This window comes from Lepidochelys olivacea, assembly GCF_965140295.1.
Source record: "Lepidochelys olivacea isolate rLepOli2 genome assembly, chromosome: 17".
Taxonomy (NCBI): Eukaryota; Metazoa; Chordata; order Testudines; family Cheloniidae; genus Lepidochelys; species Lepidochelys olivacea.
The window spans coordinates 24496916-24519465 of NC_140427.1; the positions used below are offsets into that span (position 1 = coordinate 24496916).

The 22550-nt window shown below is 58.6% G+C and overlaps 1 protein-coding gene across 3 annotated transcripts in view; it reads left to right on the top strand.

The window, feature by feature from the left end:
* LIMK1 (LIM domain kinase 1) overlaps positions 1-22550 on the top strand; it is a 42730-nt gene that overhangs the window by 8337 nt on the left and 11843 nt on the right. For 2 of the 3 annotated variants that reach the window (XM_084650709.1, XM_084650711.1), the window contains 9 exons: positions 9367-9505; positions 12955-13064; positions 14995-15201; positions 15916-16021; positions 16108-16292; positions 16441-16624; positions 17037-17123; positions 19641-19772; positions 20230-20289. In XM_084650709.1, coding sequence (XP_084506835.1) covers positions 9367-9505; positions 12955-13064; positions 14995-15201; positions 15916-16021; positions 16108-16292; positions 16441-16624; positions 17037-17123; positions 19641-19772; positions 20230-20289 — 1210 coding nt within the window. Of the gene's footprint in view, positions 1-7567; positions 7984-9366; positions 9506-12954; positions 13065-14994; positions 15202-15915; positions 16022-16107; positions 16293-16440; positions 16625-17036; positions 17124-19640; positions 19773-20229; positions 20290-22550 lie in introns of those variants that run through there. The other variant, XM_084650710.1, reaches the window with a different exon arrangement.

The following is a 22550-nucleotide window of genomic DNA, read 5'->3' on the forward strand; positions in this document are numbered from 1 at the left end:
CTGAAGCAGTCGTGAATTGCACTGTTCGTGCATACTGTTCAGTCCCCCTCCCCGCCCTGCTGTTGGGACTAGCGCTCCAGCAAGCCCAGCACCTGGCGCCCGGGGGTGGGGGAGTAGAGAGCTGTGGACAGGGCACAGCAGCTGGGGCCTCCCCACTGGGACAAGGGGTTCATGGGGAGCAGAGGGTTCTGCTTGCCCCCAGCAGCTGGAAACCATTGCGGCAAGTGCAGCATGAGTCAGAGCCGCTGTGCCAGGCCTAAGGACACATTGCCAGTGGGGGCTGCACATCTGCGGGATGGCTCGCTCGCCACCTTCTCGGGCTCCTGCCTGGTTGGCCAGCCGGGGCATGGCCCAGACAACGGGAAGGACAGTGCTGCTCAAGTAAGACATTCTTTAAGGCATCTTGCATGGCGTGATGGTAGGTCTTGCTGAGCACAATCTGAACCAGGCAGATCTGTTCTGCAGTGTGAATGAGGATGATAAGAACCAGCCAGGGACTATCTTTTTGTTCTCTTTGTACAGCATCTAGTGCAACAAGGCCTTGATCCCTGACTGGGGTCCTAGCTGCTTGTCACGGAGTCCCTGGGTGATGCTCTGGAACTGCTCCCCATGAAGCCAGTCAGGACTCTGGGGCAGTCGCCTTTCTGTGAGCAGCCTGTCTTCAGGACACACAGCTCACACAGCTTCCACCTTCCTGGGTCTGACCTCGGAGCATTCAGCCTCCTCTGCCCCTCCGTGCGCTTCCCCCAGCGAGTCCGCCCGGGCGGTGTCCTGGGGAAGCCAGAGGGTCCTGCACCCCAACTTCACAGTCAGACGTGACTCTCAGCCAGCCAGTAACACAGAAGGTTTATTAGATGACAGGAACATGGTCTAAAACAGAGCTTGTAGGTGCAGAAAACAGGACCCCTCAGCCAGGTCCATTTTGGGGGGCAGTGAACCAGACAACCACGTCTGCCCTTCACTCCATGTCCCAGCCAGCCCCCAACTGAAACTCCCTCCAGCCCCTCCTCCTCTGGGCTTTGTCCATTTCCCGGGCCAGGAGGTCACCTGATTCCTTTGTTCTCCAACCCTTCAGCTCTCACCTTGCAGGGGGGAAGGGCCAGGCCATCAGTTGCCAGGAAACAGGGTGTCGGCCATTCTCTGTGTCCAGACTCCTGCACACACCTGCCCTCTAGGGCTCTGCAAGGACCATACCCCGTTACCTCACCCCTTAGAGACTTAAAAACTGCCCAGGGGAAACTGAGGCACCCCCCACACTATTCAGAGGAAACATTAAGAACTGTCCCGCTTCGTCACACTGCTACTGTGCCACAAATAGCGTATGGGTGTGTCTGCACCAGGGGTTTCAAACTAAATGACCACGACGGCCACATGAGGACTAGTACATTGGCCCAAGGGCCGCATCACTGACACCCCCCCACCACCACCGTGCACCCACCCGCACTCCACCTCGTCCATGAGGCCCCGCCCCTGCCCCACCTCTTCCCACCCCTTCCCTGGCCCCATTCCAACCCTTCCCCGAAATCCCCACCCCAACTCCGCACCCTCCCTGCTCTCAGGGGGTGCAGGAGGAGTGTGGGTGTGGCGGGGGCTCAGGGCAGGGAGTTGAGGTGCCGGAGGGGTGTGGAGTGCAGGAGGGGGCTCGGGGTGTGGCGGGGGGCTCAGGGCAGGGGGTTGGGGTGCGGGGTTCAGGAGGGGGTCAAAGGCAGGGGGTTCGGCTGCAGGAGGGGTTTGTGGGGTGGACTCCGGCCTGGCACACACCAGGGGCAGGGCAGGCTCCCTTCCTGCCTGCCTGCCCTGCCCCCATGCCGCTCAGGGCCAGAGCCGCTCGAGGTAAACGTGGCGAGGGGCCTCGGGGAGCTGGAGGGCCGCAGAAAATAACCCCGCAGGCCGTGTGTTTGAGACCCCTGGTCTGCACTTAAAACTCTACAGCAGTACAGCTGCAGAGCTTCAGTGTAGACACTACCTATGCTGACAGGAGGGATTTTGCCGTAGGCGTCAATAATCCACCTCCCTGAGAGGCAGTAGCTAGGTGTCACGGAGTCCCTGAGCGATGCTCTGGAACTGCTCCCCATGAAGCCAGGCAGGACTCTGGGGCAGTCGCCTTTCTGTGAGCAGCCTGTCTGCAGGACACAAAGCTCACACAGCTTCCACCTTCCTGGGTCTGACCTCAGAGCATTCAGCCTCCTCTGCTCCTCCGTGCGCTTTCCACAGCGAGTCCGCCCAGGCGGGCTCCTGGGGAAGCCAGAGGGTCCTGCCCCCCAACTCCACAGTCAGACGTGACTCTCAGCCAGCCAGTGAAAAGGGCTTGCTCTAGAGGAACACTTTCCTGAGCAACAACAGACTCTTTCTGGGACTCCCTTACATCCAGAATTATCTCTGGCCCATCTGGCGGATTCCTACACAATCCCCTTTCAGGCAAACTTACAGACTTCCTAGATAAAAGGTCAGAAGCATTCTCCTTCCCTTTGCCACACACAAGTTCAGGAATCTTTTCCTTCTTGCTACAGGTTTTCACACCCTCAGTAGGTAACACAATCATGCTCTCCTTGTGCCCTAGCTAGGATCTCACCCTGATTAGACAGAGTTGCGACACCCTTTCCCAGCCACACACTAGCAACAGGCAAAATACAAGCACCAGAATTGTCTGGTCTCTGGGATTTTACATAGACACTAACTGGATACGACCTAGTTACACGGCCATTCTCCCGAGCAGACACAAACTTAGGACCATTCCCTTCCTGGGCTTTAGCTGAATCCAGAACCAACTCTGAGACAACTGCACGACCCTCAACCATCACAGGCTGAAAGGCCCCTTATGTCTGCTCCACAGACAAAGAAGAGCCGGACACACTTTCTCCTTTCCCAGACACACAGCTTGGGATCTCTTTTCCCTTGTCCCAGCACACAAGGCTGGTCACAGACAACTGCTTGGAGATCAGGGTAGCTCCCTCCACAGGCAAGTCAATACCCCTGACAGACACAGGCACATTTCCTTCACTGTCCCAATTCTCCACCCGGTTAACAGGTAAGGTCCAGGGACACTCATCTTCCACTCTCCTCGCCTTCCCACCCTGCTGATTAGACAAAGCCATCAGCTCACAAGGCTGCCTAGGCTTATCCAAACTTTCCTTACCAAGTGCCTTCCCACTCCCAACAGATCCCCTGCCCTGCCTGTGTCTCCCCCGACTCAGCTGGGGTCTCAGCACCCACTGTGCTCAGCGCTGCCCTTGCTGTCCCAGTGGGGGTAGGCAGTGAGCTCGCTACTTTCCTCACTGCATCAGAGCCAGCGTGAGCCCCTTCTCCAGTGTGCAAGGGGGGCGGAGAGCCCCAGGGGTCTGGTTACAGGCAGGCAGGTAGCCTGAGCCTAGCAGCTCCTCCCCGCTGCCAGCCAGGTCATCTGCCTTTTCACTGACCATTTCCCTCTCCACCGATTGGTTCCCTGGATTCAAATTCAAACCCTTGGCCGTTACAGGAGCAGGGCCTGGATCCTGTCCCAAAGAGACACAGTCACCCCACAACAGGGTCTCGCAACTGGAGTCCTGGAGAACCCCAACAGCCAGCCAGCCCCACCCCTCCTGGGTCTGCACAGGGATATGGGCCATAGGCAGGGCGAGGGGCTTTGTCCCTGGGACCCTCACCCAGCTCTCACAGCCCCTCAGCATCTGAGGCTGCACCACCCAAGGCCTGACAACAGTTCTCTCTGTCCCAGGATCTCACCACCCCAGGAATGTCTCCCCATTGACCATCACCTTCCGCTCCCACTGGAGGTCTGAGGGGCCTGGCCCCAGGAAACTCCACACAGACATATAGGTTGGGGTCAGGAGTGGGAGCCTGTCCACCTCCCCGCCCATCGGGCTGATGGAGTCTATGGCCTTCGGACCCAGCAAGGGAGCTAGACACCGGGGCTTTTCCGCAGGGTCCCCCTGGTTCAAATCGCCAGCCTGCTCAAAGGCAGTGAGGTGGGCATCCACATCCCCCCCTCGTTACCCAAGGGCTGCAATTTAGTATCGAGGTTCCCTGCAGAATTGGCACCCGGGGTCTATCCCCACTCACTGTGGGGAGGTCCCCTATGCCTCTCCGCTCCAGTTCATGCTGCTGCTGCTTCTGCAGCTCTTTCTCGGGCTCTCGCTGTCTCTCACAGTCCTCTTGCTCTCTCGGATTCAGCTCCAATCCCATCCATCTCTGATCCCCGATCGTGAAGACCCTCGTCTGGTCAGGGACAGGAGACTTGGGGTTGCCTGGCTACCACTCCAGCTGCTCCCAGATCCTGTAATAGCCCCATTTGGGGTCAGGAATCTGTTCCTTAGAGCTGTCATCCTCCTCCAGCTGCGTGATGAACTGTGCTTTGGTGAACTTTCCAATGCGCAACCCTCTCTTTCTGCACCGAGTTACAATGTCCTTCTTAAGGAGAGGGTGACAGGCCATCACTCCGCTCTTCCCAAGTTGTTGTGGACTCACAGGCCTGTGTGCTCTCAGCTCCCCACGGTTTCCAGGGAGAACCCCTAGTGTGCCAGCCCTTCTCGAGGTCACCACCTCTTTGCCAGGGTCGAGCTGCAGACTCCTCCGCCCCTTGGACTGTTACTTCAAAATTTCTTCTCTCTCCCAGGGCCAAGCCACAGGCTCCTTCACCTCTGAGACTGCTCACCGCAGTCCCCAAGGGGACCCCATTAGTGCACAGTCCTTCTTGCTGGTCACACACTCCCAGGGGTTAACTGCCCCCCGAAACCGCTCCTCTCTGAGCCTTCAGCAGGCCTGGTCCTCGTCAATCCCCCTTTGTTTTACTGCTCCCCAGTCACTTACTGCAGGAAGTGCCATCCACGGGGTGCAGTACATCCCACAGCTGCCACCAGTTGTCACGGAGTCCCTGGGCGATGCTCTGGAACTGCTCCCCATGAAGCCAGTCAGGACTCTGGGGCAGTCGCCTTTCTGTGAGCAGCCTGTCTGCAGGACACACAGCTCACACAGCTTCCACATTCCTGGGTCTGACCTCGGAGCATTCAGCCTCCTCTGCCCCTCCGTGCGCTTCCCACAGCGAGTCCGCCCAGGCGGGGTCCTGGGGAAGTCAGAGGGTCCTGCCCCCCAACTTCACAGTCAGACGTGACTCTCAGCCAGCCAGTAAAACAGAGGTTTATTAGACAACAGGAACACGGTCTAAAACAGAGCTTGCAGGTGCAGAGAACAGGACCCCTCAGCCGGGTCCATTTTGGGGGCAGTGAGCCAGACAACCACGTCTGTACTTCATTCCATGTCCCAGCCAGCCCCAAACTGAAACTCCTTCCAGCCCCTCCTCCTCTGGGCTTTCCCCTTTCCCAGGCCAGGAGGTCACCTGATTCCTTTGTTCTCCAACACTTTAGCTCTCATCTTGAAGGAGGGAAGGGTCCAGGCCATCAGTTGCCAGGAAACAGGTTGTCGGCCATTCTCTGTGTCCAGACCCCTGCACACACCTGCCTTCTAGGGCGCTGCAATGATCATACACCCTTACCCCACCACCTAGATACTTAAGAACTGCCTAGGGGAAACTGAGGCACCCCCACACTATTCAGAGGAAACATTAAGAACAGTCTCACTTCGTCACACTAGGTCCATGGAAGAATTCGGCCATCTACCAAATGCTGTCTATACTGGGCTCAGGTGGTGTAACTGTCTCTCGGGGGTGTGGATATTTTCACACCCCTGAGAGACGTAACTACACGGATGTAAATTCCTAGCGTAGCCCAGGCCTGAGATTCCAGGCCTATTACCTGTCTGTGTTACTCTGAAGCCTGGAATGTCTGGTGAGTCAGCCGGAAGCCAGGGAAACAGCTCCAAGCATGATTGAAGGCTCTTTTTGTCCAGACAGAAAAGGAGGACTTGTGGCACCTTAGAGACTAACCAATTTATTTGAGCATAAGCTTTCGTGAGCTACAGCTCACTTCATCGGATGCATACCGTGGAAAGTGTAGAAGACAGTATGCATCCGATGAAGTGAGCTGTAGCTCATGAAAGCTTATGCTCAAATAAATTGGTTAGTCTCTAAGGTGCCACAAGTCCTCCTTTTCTTTTTGCGAATACAGACTAACACGGCTGTTACTCTGAAATTTGTCCAGACAGTCACCAGGTCAGCCACCCCTGAGATTCACAGAGTGTTACCATCCAGTTCGCTGCCATTGGTACCTTACAAGTTCCATCCGTGCGACGCCCAGCGACAGCCAGGCATGGCAAGGGCGTGTCTGCCCTTAGAATGCTGCAGCCGCACAACTGGAGTGCTTCAGTGAAGACACTACCTCTGTGGATAGAAGGAGTGCTCCCATCCGGGCAGGCGTTGCACCGCCCCCAGAGGCAGTGGCTAGGTTGACAGAAGAATTCTTCCGTCCAACAAGTGCTGTCTACACCAGGGTTTCACTCGCACAGCTGTGTCTCTTGGGGTGGCTTCCTGGTCAACAGGGTCACAAGATGGCTACCCAGTTCCCTTCTCCTCCATCACCCGCTCACTCTACCCCCATGACTCACACAGACACCCCATCTGTAGCTAACCCACGTACGTTCCTGGTCGGGACTGGACCCAAGAGTTGTCAGAGGTAACTCAACCATTCACCACCCTTACTCTGCAGCTAATTTGCACTAATTGGCTGAGGGAGATGGCACAGATGTGGATCACTTGGCCCAACTGCCAAACCCGTGCACCAGCCTGGGCTCCCAGCTCCATGTACAGCTAACACGAGAGATGCTGTCATGCTCTGGCCCCAATTCCCTCGGGGGCAGGTCCCGGGCTGTGGCTGGACAGCACATGATGTACACAAATCAACTGCTGCTTTGCAACCCGCATGCAAACAGGACATGACTCTGTGACACCGCTTCCTCTTCCCCCCATACCAGGGGAAACCAAGAGCAAGTAGGGACCCGAACACAGCCCATGCCTTCCCAGTGCCCCACACTGTTACCACACTTGGGAACTTACCTCCGAGGCAGGGCTCCCTCAGCCATGGTGCCAGGCTGGAATTAGAGGGGGACCGGCAGGCAACATGGACAGGACACAATTAGAGGCCAGCAGTGGCTACCTGAGCTACGAAACTGGGATGCAATTAGAGACCAGCTGTGGTCACCTGAACTACAGAGCTCGGCCACAATTAGACACCAGGGGAGACGTGAACTGCAGACTGGACAGAATTAGAGATGGGTGGGGGGTATCTCTGTGAGCAGGGTGAAGGGGTGGAATTAGAGATGGGGGTGTCAGTGTGAGCCGGGGGGAGGGGTGGAATTAGAGGTGGGGATGTCGGTGTGAGCTGGGGGAAGGGGTGGAAATAGAGATGGGGGTGTCTGTGTGAGCTGTGGGGAGGGGTGGAATTAGAGATGGGGGTGTCTGTTTGAGCCAGAGGGATGGGGTGGATTTAGAGATGGGGGTGTCTGTGTGAGCCCTGGGGGATGGGGTGGAATTAGAGATGGAGGAGTTTGTTTGATCCGGGGGATGCGGTGAAATTAGAGATGGGGCTGTCTGTGTGAGCTGGGGGGAGGGGTAGAATTAGAGATGGGGTGTCTGTGTGAGCCGGGGGATGGGACGGACATAGAGACTGCACGTGGCAAGGAATCCTGGGACTGGGGCCTGAGATCTGACAGCTGGTTCATTCCCTAGGGTGAGCAGGGGATGGAGGAGAAGGGAACTGGAAGCCAGCATGACCTGGGCATCACTATATTGAAGACAGTCTGTGTGGGACCAGGCAGCTGGGAGTCACCTAGCTACTGGTGCCTGGGCTGGCGAGCTCCTTGTCGGCTGGCTGGAGGGCGCACAGCGAGCAGGGCCCTCTCATCTCATGGTCAGAGGATGGGGATTGCCACATACTGGAGCCCTCTGCAATAGCCATGATCAGAGACAGGAAATGGCCCTGGGTGGCTCGTGGCCTGGCTGCTGCAGTCTCTTCCACACACAGGGCGCAGGATGGTGATGGCTTTTTCCGGAGCGGTAGGACCACGGCTCTCCCCAAGGCAGCAGGCTGCTGTGGTGCTGTAAGTGCTGATAACCACCGGCCATCAAAGCCCAGTCTGCCAACCATTGCCATCCCCTGCAGAGCATAGTCCATGGAGCCTTTGGCTCCGTCTCCATTGTGGAGCCCGCCAGGTGACCCAGAGGTGCTAGGCTCTAGGAGAAGTGCTGGCAGCCAAGAGTAATATGCAGTGATTTTGATCACTCTGGGTGTGGGTGCACTGCAGTTAGACGCCAGCAGCTGGTCTGCGTCCACTGACCGGGCGCACAGGGCTCAGGCTGTAGGACCCTGTGAGGTGGGAGGATCCCAGAGCCCAAGCTCGGATGTCTATATCAGAAGTAAACAGCCCCTTAGCCCTGAGTGTGAACGTCTGCACTGAGAGCTGGAACGGCAGCTCTCCCAGAAGCCCACGGAAGCCTGGCAGCCCCCTGCCAGATGAGCAACAGTCTCACTCTCTCTCCATCGGGATTCGGCACAGGGCACAGTTCAGAGGTGCCCACACAGGTGGGGTCAGGGTTCAAGAGCTTCCCAGTTGCGCAGATGCTGTCAGGTTGCAGCCCTAAAGTCCCATCAGCTGGGGGTCACCCACATAGTCTGTTCTTCCTCTGCACGGGGGCGGGGGGGGGGTAGTAAGTGTCACCAGGGTAGCTACATGATGGGGGAGGGGCTGAGCATAGCTGGGATATGACCAGGAATGGGGGGAGGGGCTGAGTACTAACTGTGCTGGGAGGGAGCTTGAGCCTCCTGTGTTGTCACTGTGAGCCCAGGGGAAATGAGCAGGTCTGGGAGAGGCCAGCAGGATGCAGCCTGAGCTGGAGGGGAGGCAAAGCCGGCTGGACCCAATACACACCTGGTGCAATTCCCCTGGAGTCCCTGGGACAGCAGCAGGGCTGGGGATGGGCTGAGGCTGCCGGGGGTGGGCTAGCGAGGGGGTGAGGAGTGAGGTCTGTAAGGTCACAGGGGCTGGGGGTCTCTTGCCTGCAGGTGTGTGAGGGAGGGGAGCTTGGGCTGGGTGCGGGGTAGGTGACAAGGAGAAGACACCAGCCGGGCCATACAGGAGGGATGGAGGGTAGCTCAGCGCGGAGGGCTGGGCACTAGCTGGGGCAGCCTATGCCTGAAGCACATCAGCTAGTCCTCTGCTGTGGGGCGCACAGCCAGGGGCTGGGGCTACAGATTCTGCTGACAGGCAGGATTTCCTCTGCAAGGGCCCAGAGCCCAGCCCTGCAGCCATTTGGGAAGGTAGCGCCCAGCAGGAGCGACCCAGCCCCATGGTGCTGCGGCTTTCCTGTGGCCAAGCGGCAGGGAGGGGCAGGCCCGCATGGTGCCCTCGTTCGGATCCCGATGGGTCACAGGCAGGCTCTCCAAAGGGCTTTGCCGACTGTGAGCTGCCCTCTTGCTATTGCAGGTGCTGCGAGTGCGGGGCCCTGCTGTCCCACCAGTACTATGAGAAGGATGGGCGCCTCTACTGCAAGAAAGACTACTGGGCCAGGTTCGGGGAGCTGTGCCACGGCTGCTCGGAGCAGATCACCAAGGGGCTGGTCATGGTAAGTACCATTTGCCAGAGCAGAGGTGTCTGCCCCCTGCAAGCAATCTGAATGTGGGTGCACCTAAGGAATAGCTTAAAGTGAGGGGCACAGGGCTCTGTGTGGCCAGCCCAACCCGGGTGCGGTCATTTACCCCGGTGCCCGGCGACTAAGGAGGTATGGAGCACTGCCCAGCCAGACTGGAACTGGGATCAATGCTATCTCAGTGTGTAGGCTAGCAGAGACTCAGACCCAGGGCTCCTTGGGTGCTGGGGATTCCCACTAAGCCGGTGGTCTTGTGGCTAGCAGTGACTGGACATTTCCAGCCCAGCTTCTCCGCGGGGCAGCCTGGGACATGACCTGGGGCTCAAGCTGAAGATGTGGGCGGTGCTAGCTGGTGTCATCTGGAGATGAGGTCATTGGAAAGGGAGTAGTTTCCAGCAGTGGGCGAGTAAATAAGTCACACACCCAGCAGGGAGCCTGTTACACTTACCCAGCACCATGGTAGGAGAAGCCAGGCTCATACACCAGCAGGGGAATTGGTTCAGCACCATGCTACAGGTAAGGGCCAGACCGGGAGCTGCGGCCACTGCCCACGAAGGGGAGGGCCAGGAGGGACGCTGCTTTCCAGCAACCGGGGCCATTGGAGCTGGGATTGGGGGGCTTGTTGCTATCACTAATGTCATTGGATTTTGGATGGAAACTTGTAACCTCTTGCCTGAGGCAGATAAGTTGCAATTAGTCAGGGAGCTGGGAGAATAGCCAGGGTGAACCAAGGTGGTCGAGAGCCATATCCACCCTCTTTGCGGACAAAGGGTCAGTAGTGATACCCATAAGTGCTGGAACTACGGATGCTGGGGAAGGCTGCCACACCCCCTGGCTGGAAGTAGCAATAACAACCCAAATACGTGGTTTCAGCACCCCTGGCGGGACCCCAGTGAGATGGTAGTGGAGTCACGCCTGGTGAGAGCGGTTCCAGCCCCAGGAGTTAAGGGGACACTGTCACGTCAAAAGCGACTCAAACCTCCTGTCCTCTGTTCTTGGGGACCCCCACGCTGACAGTGCCGGCAGTCTCACCTCCCTATCTGTGACTCACTCTGCCTCTCAATCAGCGTGGGCAGCACGGAACGGCTGATACCTCTCGCTTCTGTTTGTCTGGTGGGCGCTCTGTGGGGAGTGATTTGGTGCAGGTTTTATTGGCAAACTCCCAACCTTCCCTGTGCGAGCAGCTGTGCTAGTCAGAGCCGTGCTGGGCCTGCAGTGCCCGCTTGGCGTGCAGGGTTTGGGCTGGAGGGGATGTTTACATCCGAAAGTCACCACCTGCCAATCAATTGCCTTTCAGTTCATGAACGCTGTCCTGCTGGGTTTATACAGTTTCTCCCCAGCACATGCGGACAGGGCCTCTGAGGCTAAGCCCAGGGGTCCCTGCCACGGCCAGGGCCTCTGATACTGAGCCCAGGGGTTCCCGCAGGGACAGGGCCTCTGAGGCTGAGCCCAGGGGTTCCACCGTGGACGGGGCCTCTGAGGCTGAGCCCAGGGGTTCCCCCATGGCAGCTCGCCTTCATGCTTGAGTCTCTTTCCGAACCCCAAGGCTTAGCCTGTACACGTCTTGCCTGAGCCAGCAAGTGCCTTCCAGGCAGCCCTGCCTCTGCATTTCCCGTCTCCCTGTCAAGTGTTGTCATTGCCACAGCGGGGAAAGGCCAGTCTGGGGAGGCCAGCCATGTGACTGTGCAGCAGTGCAGGGCACTTCCCCTTGTTTACAAGCACAGGGCAGGGAGGGGCTCTTTGCCACCCCAGCCACAGGATGTAGTACCCTGGCCATGAGAGCAGCCCCTGGGATCCCATCCAGGCTGTCCCCACTGGGCAGGGCCGCTCCCAGGGCGTTGTCCAGCCAGGGGTGAAGAGCTCTCACCCTCAGCATAGAATCATAGAATATCAGGGTTGGAAGGGACTTCAGGAGGTCATCTCGTCCAACCCCCTGCTCAAAGCAAGACCGACCCCAACTAAATCATCCCAGCCAGGGCTTTGTCAAGCCTGACCTTAAAAACCTCTAAGGATGGATATTCCACCACCTCTCTAGGTAACCCATTCCAGTGCTTCACCACCTTCCTAGTGAAAAAGTTTTTCCTAATATCCAACCTAAACCTCCCCCACTGCAACTTGAGACCATTGATCCTTGTTCTGTCATCTGCTCCCACTGAGAACAGTCTAGATCCATCCTCTTTGGAACCCCCTCTCAGGTAGTTGAAAGCAACTATCAAATCCCCCCTCATTCTTCTCTTCTGCAGGCTAAACAAACCCAGTTCCCTCAGCCTCTCCTCATAAGTCAGCCTTGACCTGGCGTCACGTCATAAGCAGCCTTGACCTGGCCATCAGGCCGTGTTTTCCTTGACTACATCTAATCCTGTGATTCCTGAGGAGCCCTGGCCAAGTAGCTGCCCTCCCTGCCAGGGCTCTGCAGGGTCTTAGCGCTGTCCCTGTCCCCTACTTGTCCCTTGGCCAGCTCTCTGAATCTCCTTTCACTGTGGGCTCCCTCCAGCCCAGAGCCTGGCTTTTTTCTCTGTGAGGCACCCAGAGCAGAGCCCGGTGATCCTGGGTCTGGCTCCCCAAGCAGGAGAGAAGGACCAGGCCCCTCCCTGCTAGGGCATGAGGCCATCACTCCATGCCACCTCAGACAGATCCCTGCCTGGCAGGCTCCCCTCACTGCACCTCCCTCCCCCTCACCGCCTGGCTGGGGGTGAGCTCCCAGCGCACAGCCAGTGAGAGGCAGACTCCTGCAGCAGGGAGCAGGAATCCAGGCCCTGAAGGCAGGACCCCTGGTGCAACCCCTTAGAAGGGAAGGAGTTGAGGTAATCCTGCTTCAGAGCCTGGCCCAGGGCTGCCAGGGGGCCCAGGGCTGCCATCCCTTGTGCCCCAATGCAATTGAGGGATAGCAGGGCAAAGCACTGCCTTGGCCAGACCTGCTCCGGCTGGTGTAGCACCCCAGGTGCTGGGGCTCCAGTAGAGGAGGCACAAAGCTGGCAGAGCTGGTTCCTGTCCTGCCGGAGGGCTCCTACATGGGGGAGTTTCCCAGGGGGCCTCACTGCTGTGTTGTACAGTATTCTGGTGCCAAGGAGCCACCTGGCATGGAATGGGCTATAGCACAGGGCAGCAGGGAAGTGGATCTTGCCAGTGGCACCATGAAGGGGCCCAAGCTCGGGCTGCTGGGGTTCAGAGCAGGGATGCAGGAGGTGACTCCTGCCTCACCCCAGCATTGGCCTAGCCCCACCGTGAGCCAGTCCCATGCGCCTGTCCAGCCATGGGGCCAGCAGCCTGTGGGGCTCAGGCCCAGCGGCAGGAGGCTCTTCCAGTCACAGCAGAGGAGTGAAGTGGGCAGGATGCTTGGCCCAGCGCTCGTCCGGCAGCTCCCTGGGCGGTGGGGGGCGCAAGCGGGTGGGTGGACTCAGCCCCTCTCTGTGTCCCCTGCGCAGGTGGCTGGGGAGCAGAAATACCACCCAGAGTGCTTCCTGTGCCTCAGCTGCCAGGCGTTCATCGGAGACGGCGACACCTACGCACTTGTGGAGCGCTCCAAGCTCTACTGGTACGTGGGGCTGGGGCACGTCCCTCCCCCCGGGCCACACCCCTCCCCCCGGGCCACACCCCTCCCCCCAGGGCCGGGTCACGTCCCCTCCTCCCCCGGGTCACGACCCTCCCCCCGGGCCACACCCCTCCCCCCAGGGCCGGGTCACGTCCCCTCCTCCCCCGGGTCACGACCCTCCCCCCGGGCCACACCCCTCCCCCCAGGGCTGGGTCACGTCCCCTCCTCCCCCGGGTCACACCCCTCCCCCCGGGCCACACCCCTCCCCCCAGGGCCGGGTCACGTCCCCTCCTCCCCCGGGTCACGACCCTCCCCCCGGGCCACACCCCTCCCCCCAGGGCTGGGTCACGTCCCCTCCTCCCCCGGGCCACACCCCTCCCCCCAGGGCCGGGTCACGTCCCCTCCTCCCCCGGGTTACGACCCTCCCACCGGGCCACACCCCTCCCCCCAGGGCCGGGTCACGACCCTCCCCCCGGGCCACACCCCTCCCCCCAGGGCCGGGTCACGTCCCCTCCTCCCCCGGGTCACGACCCTCCCCCCGGGCCACACCCCTCCCCCCAGGGCTGGGTCACGACCCACCCCTCGGGCCACACCCCTCCCCCCAGGGCCGGGTCACGTCCCCTCCTCCCCCTGGGCCACACCCCTCCCCCCAGGGCCGGGTCACGTCCCCTCCTCCCCCAGGGTCACAACCCTCCCCCCCAGTACCCGTCCCCCCAGGGCCGGGTCACGTCCCCTCCTCCCCCAGGGTCACGACCCTCCCCCCCAGTACCCCTCCCCTCCAGGGCCGGGTCACATCCCCTCCTCCCCCAGGGTCATGACCCTCCCCCCAGGACCCCTCCCCCCCAGGGCCGGGGGCACGCCCCTCCCCACCCCCCATAGTTGGGTCACATCCCCTCCCCCCCAGAGCCAGAGTCATGTCCTTCCCCCACGCCCCATCCCCTTCTGCCCGGGCCAGCATCATGCCCCCTACAGGGGCAATCACACCCACGGGGCGCACCGGAAACAGAGCAGTGGCAACGATTCCGCAGGTATCGGACTAGTGGCCAATGGACTGATCCATTCCAGTGGGCTGGGGGGGCGGTACTGGACTAGGGGCCAGTGGGCTGATCCATTCCAGTGGGCTGGGGGGGCGGTACCGGACTAGTGGCCAGTGGGCTGATCCATTCCAGTGGGCTGGGGGGGCGGTACCGGACTAGGGGCCAGTGGGCTGATCCATTCCAGTGGGCTGGGGGGGCGGTACTGGACTAGTGGCCAATGGACTGATCCATTCCAGTGGGCTGGGGGGGCGGTACTGGACTAGTGGCCAATGGACTGATCCATTCCAGTGGGCTGGGGGGGCGGTACCGGACTAGTGGCCAATGGACTTATCCATTCCAGCAGGCGGGGGGGTACCAGACTAGGGGCCAGTGGGCTGATCCATTCCAGCTGGCGGGGGGGTACCAGGCTAGTGGCCAATGGGCTGATCCAGTGGGGGGGGTACTGGACTGGTGGCCAGTGGCCTGATTTGGGCCATCCTGTGTTGTCACCCTAACTCTTGGGTCTGCTATGGCCACACTGTGCTCCTGTTCCCGGGCCCCCATCCCAGTGCAGCCTTCTGGACACACGGTGAGAGTGGGGCAGAGGATAGCCCAGCTGTGGCACTTTGCAGAGTGGGTGCTCAGCCAGTCCCCCTCACACCGCTTGGGAGAGGTCTAGTCTGTGGGTTCCAGGCTGGGAGTCCCTCTTGGGACGTGCCACAGACTGAAAAGCACTGTTAGGGAGCACGGGGTGAGCCCCAGCCCACTGCCTCTCCTGGGCAGGGCTGTTCCCCTCCATGGGTCCCCCTTGCCCTGAGCCCAGCTGCAAAGGAAAACTGCTGACAAACTGGTCCTGGCTTCTCTCCTGTCTCCCCGCGCTGGGTCTGACCCGCTGCCCTCCTCCCCACCCCTCCCAGTGGGCACTGCTATTACCAGATGGTGGTGACCCCGGTGATAGAGCAGATCCTGCCGGACTCCCCGGGCGCCCGGATCCCGCACACTGTCACGCTGGTGTCCATCCCGGCCTGCAGCGACGGGAAGCGAGGGTTCTCTGTGTCCATCGACCAGCACTGCAGCTCCCAGGGCTGTGGCTCAGAACACTCCCACACAGTCCGGGTCCGAGAGTATGTATCTGCCCCAGGGGAGGAGGCCAATGCTCTAGCATCAGTGGTGGGAGGGCTGGGGGGGGCAGGCACTCACAGGCAGCAGGCTTGGGGCTAGTGGGCACAGATCTCCCTGGTGCAGTGGGAGCCCCTCTGCCAGTTCTCATGGCTCTGTGCATGGGGAGGAGGCCAAAGAGCCCTGCAGATTGAATCCAGCCCCACCACCCCACGCACACACCCTGCTTCACCCTTTGGAGGGGTGGGAGGTCACATCCCATCTAGAGCCAGCAAGGAGGGGCCCAAGCAGAGCCACTTGTAATGGGAGTTGTGTGTGCAGCACCGAAACCTGCCCCAGCCCCTTTGGCTGAGGGGCCGCTGAGCAGCCAAGAACAGGGGAAAATCCCCCCGTCCCGAGAACAGGGGAGAATTCCCCCACCCCAAGTGGGGTGGAGGACACAGGAGCCGCTGGGGGTGGTGGTGCCTGGGCCAGTCTCCTGCAGGGGTGGCTGGGGCATGAGCCTGTGGTGCGGAGGGTGACCAGGTGTCATTTTGTATGCAGGGGGATGGGGGGGAGGGGGCACTGGTGGGTGAGACCGGAAAGCCTTTTTGCTGTGTGGGGTGTGGATGCCTGGGACCCTGGAACTCCAGCCAGGGGGCTGGACCTGGGGCCTGCGTGAGCCTGTCCCCGTGCAGGTGTGGCGGGAGCTCACAGCACTGTGTGTCCCCTGCCCCCAGAGTGGACCCTGACTGCATCAGTCCCGACATGAAGAACTCCATCCACATTGGGGACCGTATCCTGGAGATCAACGGCACCCCCATCAGGCATGTTCCGCTGGACGAGGTACGCCCCTCCCCATGCTCCCCCAGCCAGCCAGCAGGGCCCAGGCAGCTGCCCAGGGACCTGAGTCCCTCACTCTGTGCCTGCAGATTGACCTGCTGATCCAGGAGACCAGCCGCCTCCTCCAGCTGACCATAGAACACGACCCCCACGAGGTGGTGGCCCGAGAGTCGGTGCTGGAGAGCAGCCCCATGGCCAATCTGCACAGCCCCCAGCGCTCGCCGGCCTGCACGCCTGGTGGTGAGGCTAGTGCCATGAGCCAGAGGACAGTCATGTAAGGACAGCTTTTACAAGCGTGCCCAGCACGCTGCTGGGTGGGCTGAGGGAAGGGTTGGGGGGGTGAGAGCTCCGGTGGAATAGAGCCTGGGGCCCCTGCGGCCATGGCCCAGCTGATTTGCTGCGTGCTTTGCCTGGCTCTGCAGGAGGAGCTGTAGCATCGACAAATCTCCGTGCTCCAGCTCCTTGGGCTCCCCTGCCTCCCAGCGCAAGGACATCAGCCGCTCCGAGTCGCTCCGTGTCGTCTCCCGCGCGCACCGCATTTTCCGTCCCTCAGACTTGATCCACGGCGAGGTGCTGGGGAAGGGCTGCTTTGGACAGGCCATCAAGGTACCTGACCCAGCTCGGGTCTCTGCTGACACCCATACCCACCCATCCAGTAACCCAGCCCCGTCCCGCGCGCCCTGCTCCCTGGGGACCCCTCCCCACTCTCAACTGAGAGCCCAGGAGAGCAGGGGCCAGGCCCCTCACGCCACTGTCAGGGCTTGCATTGGAGATCCCTATCCCTTCTCCCAGTGTCATCCATGTGATGGGCTCAGCTCCTTTGTCCCCCCATTATCCTGTACCTCTCCCCACACATGGGGAGGTGGGTCTCCCAGTAGTTGCCATAGAGAGGGGAGAGAGGGGACAGCTGTGCCCCACTCCAGCATCCATTGCAGCCCCACCCTGCTGAGAAATGCTCCTTGCGGCAAGGAGCTGCGGGGTGTGGCTGCTCCCACAATGCTCTGCCCTTCTCTGCTAGGTGACGCACCGGGAGACGGGCGAGGTGATGGTCATGAAGGAACTGATCCGCTTTGATGAGGAGACCCAGAGGGCATTCCTCAAAGAGGTGAGTCCACCCTACTTGCTGTCCCTGGGCCCTGATCTCACTCCAGCCACACCCTGTCCCATCCCAGTCTCTGTCCTTCAACCCTGATCCTGACCCAACCCGGTGTCTGTCCCTCTCCTACTCCTCAAGGCTGCAGGACGGCTTTTCATACTGTCTCAACAGACCTTCTCATGAGCAGACTAGGGACACATAGCCTGGACGGGCCTACTGTAAGGTGGGTGTACAACTGGCTGGAAAACCGCACTCAGAGAGTAAAAAGAAAAGGAGGACTTGGGGCACCTTAGTCTCTAAGGTGCCACAAGTCCTCCTTTTCTTTTTGCGAATACAGACTAACACGGCTGCTCCTCTGAAACCACTCAGAGAGTAGTTATCAGTGGTTCACAGTCAATCTGGAAGGGCATAATGAGTGGGGTCCCGCAGGGATCTGTTCTGGGTCCAGTTCTATTCAATATTTTCATCAGTGATTTAGATAATGGCATAGAGAATACACTTATAAAGTTTGTGGATGATACCAAGCTGGGAGGGGTTGCAAGTGCTTTGGAGGATAGGATGATCTGGACAAACTGGAGAAATGGTTTAGAGTAAATAGGATGAAATTCAATAAGGATAAATGCAAAGTGCTCCACTTAGGAAGGAACAATCAGTTGCACACGTACAAAATGGGAAATGACTGCCTAGGAAGGAGTACCACAAAAAGGGATCTGGGGGTCATAGTGGATCACAAGCTAAATATGAGTCAACAGTGTAGTACTATTGCAAAAAATCATTGTGAACTGTATTAACAGGAGTGTCGTAAGCAAGACACGAGAAGTAATTCTTCCACTCCACTCAGCACTGATACTCAGCTGGAGTATTGTGTCCAGTTCTGAGCGCCATACTTTGGGAAAGATGTGGATACATTGGAGAAAGTCCAGAGAAGAGCAACACAAATGATGAAAGGTCTAGAAAACATGACCTATGAGGGAAGATTGAAAAAATTGGGTTTGTTTAGTCTGGAGAAGAGAAGACTGAGAGGGGACATGATAACAGTTTTCAAATACATAAAAGGTTGTTACAAGGAGGAGGGTGATAAATTGTTTTCCTTAGCCACTGAGGACAGGACAAGAAGCAGTGGGCTTAAATTGCAGCAAGGGAGGTTCAGGTTGGACATTAAAGCTTTGTTACTGTCAGGGTGGTTAAGCACTGGAACAAATTGCCTAGGGTGGTTGTGGAATCCCTGTCACTACGGGTTTTAAGAACAGGTTTGACAAACCCTGGGGTTGGTTCTCCCTGACAATGGTCAGAGTCAGACAATCCTTAGTCCTGCCTCAGTGCAGGAGGCTGGACTAGGTGACCTCTTGAGGTCCCTTCCAGCCCGACATTTCTATGATTCTGAGGGGACCCAGCCCAGTGGGGGCAGGGGAAGGGCCCCTTCTCAGACTCCCACACTGCCGCCTATGGGTTCTCAGCAATTTGGCCAGGCAGCCAAGGCCAGCCAACAGGCAGCGCCGTGTTAGGCTACTCACTTTGTGACCCCATCTCAAAATGTAATTGTAAATGGGGAATTGTCATCGAGCGGGAGCACTTCTAGTGGGATTCTGCAGGGATCGGTTCTTGATCCTAGGCTCTGTAACCTTTTTATCAATGACTTGAAGAGAGCACAAACCATCACTGGTCAAGTTTGCAGATGACACAAGACTTGGGGAGTGGTAAATAATGAAGAGGACCAGTCATTGATTCAGAGAGATCTGGATCACTTGGTAAACTGGGCACAAGCCAATAATGTGTGTTTTTAATACAGCTAAATGTAAATGTCTATGCAACAAAGAGTGTCAGCCACACTGCCCTGGGAAGCAGGGACTCTGAAAAGGATGTAGGGGTCGTGGTGGAGAATCAGCTGAACATGAGCTCCCATTGCAATGCTGTGGCCAAAAGGGCTAATGCCATCCTGGGATGCTTAAATGGGAGAATCTCGAGTAGGAGCAGGGAGGTGATTTTTCCTCTGTATCTGGCACTGGTGCGACCACTGCTACAATCCTGTGTCCAGTGCTGGTGCACACATTTCATGAAGGATGTTGGTAAATTGGAGAAAGTTCAGAGAAAAGCCACAAGAATGATTAGAGGATTAGAAACCTGCCTGATAGTGATTGACTCAAGCAGCTCAATCAGTTTAACCTAAGAAAGAAGGTGAAGGGGTGAGCTGATCTCAGTCTGGAAGTACCTACTTGGGGAACAGAAATTTGGCTCTTCAGTCTAGCAGACAAAGGTCTAACAAGATCCAGCAGCTGAAAGCTGAAGCTGGACAGGGGTAGGTTAGAAAAAGGTGAATTTTTTTAACAGTGAGAGTAATTAAACCTTGGAACAACTGACAAGGGTTGTGATGGAGTCTATTTTAAATCAAGATGGGCCATTGCTCCAGGAATAACTGTGGGACGTGTCTCCCAACTGTGCTCTACAGGGGTCAGACTAGATGATCACAGTGACCCTGTTGGCCTTGGGATCCATGAAATGATGATCATGGTGCTTTGGCTCCCGTAGGTGAAAGTGATGCGGTGCCTAGAGCACCCAAACGTGCTGAAGTTTATCGGGGTGCTGTACAAGGACAAGAGGTTGAATTTCATCACAGAATACATCAAGGGGGGGACCCTACGAGGCATCATAAAGAGCATGGTGAGCAGGGAAGTACCCCGGCCTGTAGCCCCGGACACAAGTCGGGGGTGGGACATGAGCAATCTTGGATGTTATGACACTGTTGGTAGAACATGGGTCATTGAGGTGGCTGAGGTGTGTCCATGCGGACTATGGCCAGGGCTTTCCCGGGGCAGGGGTGGCTGGTGCTGTGCCCATGCAGACAATGGCCAGGGCTATCCCGGGCCAGGGGTGACTGGGATCTGTCCATGCGGACTATGGCCAGGGCTCTCCTGAGGTAGGGGTAGCTGGGGCCTGTCCATGCAGACCATGGCCAAGGCTCTCCCAGGGCAGGAGTGGCTGGGCCGTGTCCATGCAAGCCGTTGCTCAGTGCTCCTGGGTAGGGTGTGAGCCATGGCCCAGGGACTGTTCCAGGGCTGGGCATGCAGGCAAGCACCTCTTCCCTCTCCTGTCACTAATGGAACCCTTCCACCCACAGGACAGCCAGTACCCATGGAGCCAGCGTGTGAGCTTTGCCAAGGACATTGCGTCTGGGATGGTGAGTGTGGGGTCTCAGCAGAAATGGTGCCAGGGGCTAGGCACCCCACCCATGGGTGGGTTTGCTGTGTGCATACACACCTGGTTACAGGTGGGGGCGATGGGACACTCCAGACAAAGGTACAAGAGAGAACGCATGAAGGGGAACCAGTGCTGCAAGTACGGTGGTACGGTCCGGTACGCCATACCAGTCAGATATTTGTAGCTGGTACGGCGTACCGGAAAGACAGAGGAGGACCCCGCCCTCAGCCCTTCCACGTAGCTGTGTATCCCAAGCCCTCCTGCCTGGAGTCTGTAGAGCAGAAGTCTCTGGTGCAGCAGGAGGAGGACAGAGCTCCCCTGCAGGTAACATGCGATGGATGTGGATCATAGGCAGGGGACGTGGAGAGTGTGGGGGACCCCAGGCTGGGGGTGGGGTGGGGAGAAGTCCCATTGGGAGGTCACGTGCCCCCCCTTTGTGTGCCTCCCATGAGTGCAGCGTACCGGCAAGAAATGATTTCTACTTGCACACTCAGGGGAACAGTGGGTAGCTCAGTGACAACGAGTCTACAGATGCTGTACATGTACAGGCAGGCACGGTACAGGTTTTTATGGGGCGTTGCTGTGCACGTACAGGCAGGGGGTGCTGTGCGGGTGTTTACGGGGGCGTTGCTGTGTATGTAGAGGCAGGGGTTGGTGTGCGGGTGTTTACGGGGGCGTTGCTGTGCACGTACAGGCAGGGGGTGCTGTGCGGGTATTTATGGGGGCGTTGCTGTGTATGTAGAGGCAGGGGTTGGTGTGCGGGTGTTTATGGGAGCGTTGCTGTGTATGTACAGGCAGGGGTTGGTGTGCGGGTGTTTATGGGAGCGTTGCTGTGTATGTACAGGCAGGGGGTGCTGTGCGGGTGTTTATGAGGGAGTTGCTGTGTATGCAGCGGCAGGGGTTGGTGTGCGGGTGTTTATGGGGGCGTTGCTGTGTATGTACAGGCAGGGGTTGGTGTGCGGGTGTTTATGGGGGCGTTGCTGTGTATGTAGAGGCAGGGGTTGGTGTGCGGGTGTTTACGGGGGCGTTGCTGTGTATGTACAGGCAGGGGGTGCTGTGCGGGTGTTTATGAGGGAGTTGCTGTGTATGTAGCGGCAGGGGTTGGTGTGCGGGTGTTTATGGGGGCGTTGCTGTGTATGTACAGGCAGGGGGTGCTGTGCGGGTGTTTATGAGGGAGTTGCTGTGTATGTAGCGGCAGGGGTTGGTGTGCGGGTGTTTATGGGGGCGTTGCTGTGTATGTACAGGCAGGGGGTGCTGTGTGGGTATTTACGGGGGCGTTGCTGTGTATGTACAGGCAGGGGGTGCTGTGCGGGTGTTTACGAGGGAGTTGCTGTGTATGTAGAGGCAGGGGGTGCTGTGCGGGTGTTTATGGGGGCATTGCTGTGTATGTACAGGCAGGGGTTGGTGTGCGGGTGTTTATGGGGGCGTTGCTGTGTATGTACAGGCAGGGGTTGGTGTGTGGGTGTTTACGGGGGCGTGGCTGTGCACGTACAGGCAGGGGGTGCTGTGCGGGTGTTTATGGGGGCGTTGCTGTGTATGTAGAGGCAGGGGTTGGTGTGCGGGTGTTTATGGGGGCGTTGCTGTGTATGTAGAGGCAGGGGTTGGTGTGCGGGTGTTTATGGGGGCGTTGCTGTGTATGTAGAGGCTGAGGTTGGTGTGCGGGTGTTTACGGGGGCGTTGCTGTGTATGCAGCGGCAGGGGTTGGTGTGCGGGTGTTTATGGGGGCGTTGCTGTGTATGTACAGGCAGGGGTTGGTGTGCGGGTGTTTACGGGGGCGTTGCTGTGTATGTAGAGGCAGGGGTTGGTGTGCGGGTGTTTACGGGGGCGTTGCTGTGTATGTACAGGCAGGGGTTGGTGTGCGGGTGTTTACGGGGGCGTTGTTGTGTATGTACAGGCAGGGGTTGGCGTGCGGGTGTTTATGGGGGCGTTGCTGTGTATGTACAGGCAGGGGTTGGTGTGCGGGTGTTTACGGGGGCGTTGCTGTGTATGTAGAGGCAGGGGTTGGTGTGCGGGTGTTTATGGGGGCGTTGCTGTGTATGTAGAGGAAGGGGTTGGTGTGCGGGTGTTTACGGGGGCGTTGCTGCATGTGTAGAGGCAGGGGGTGCTGTGCAGGTGTTTACGGGGGCATTGCTGTGTATATACAGGCAGGGGTTGGTGTGCGGGTGTTTATGGGGGTGTTGCTGTGTATGTACAGGCAGGGGTTGGTGTGCGGGTGTTTACGGGGGCGTTGTTGTGTATGTA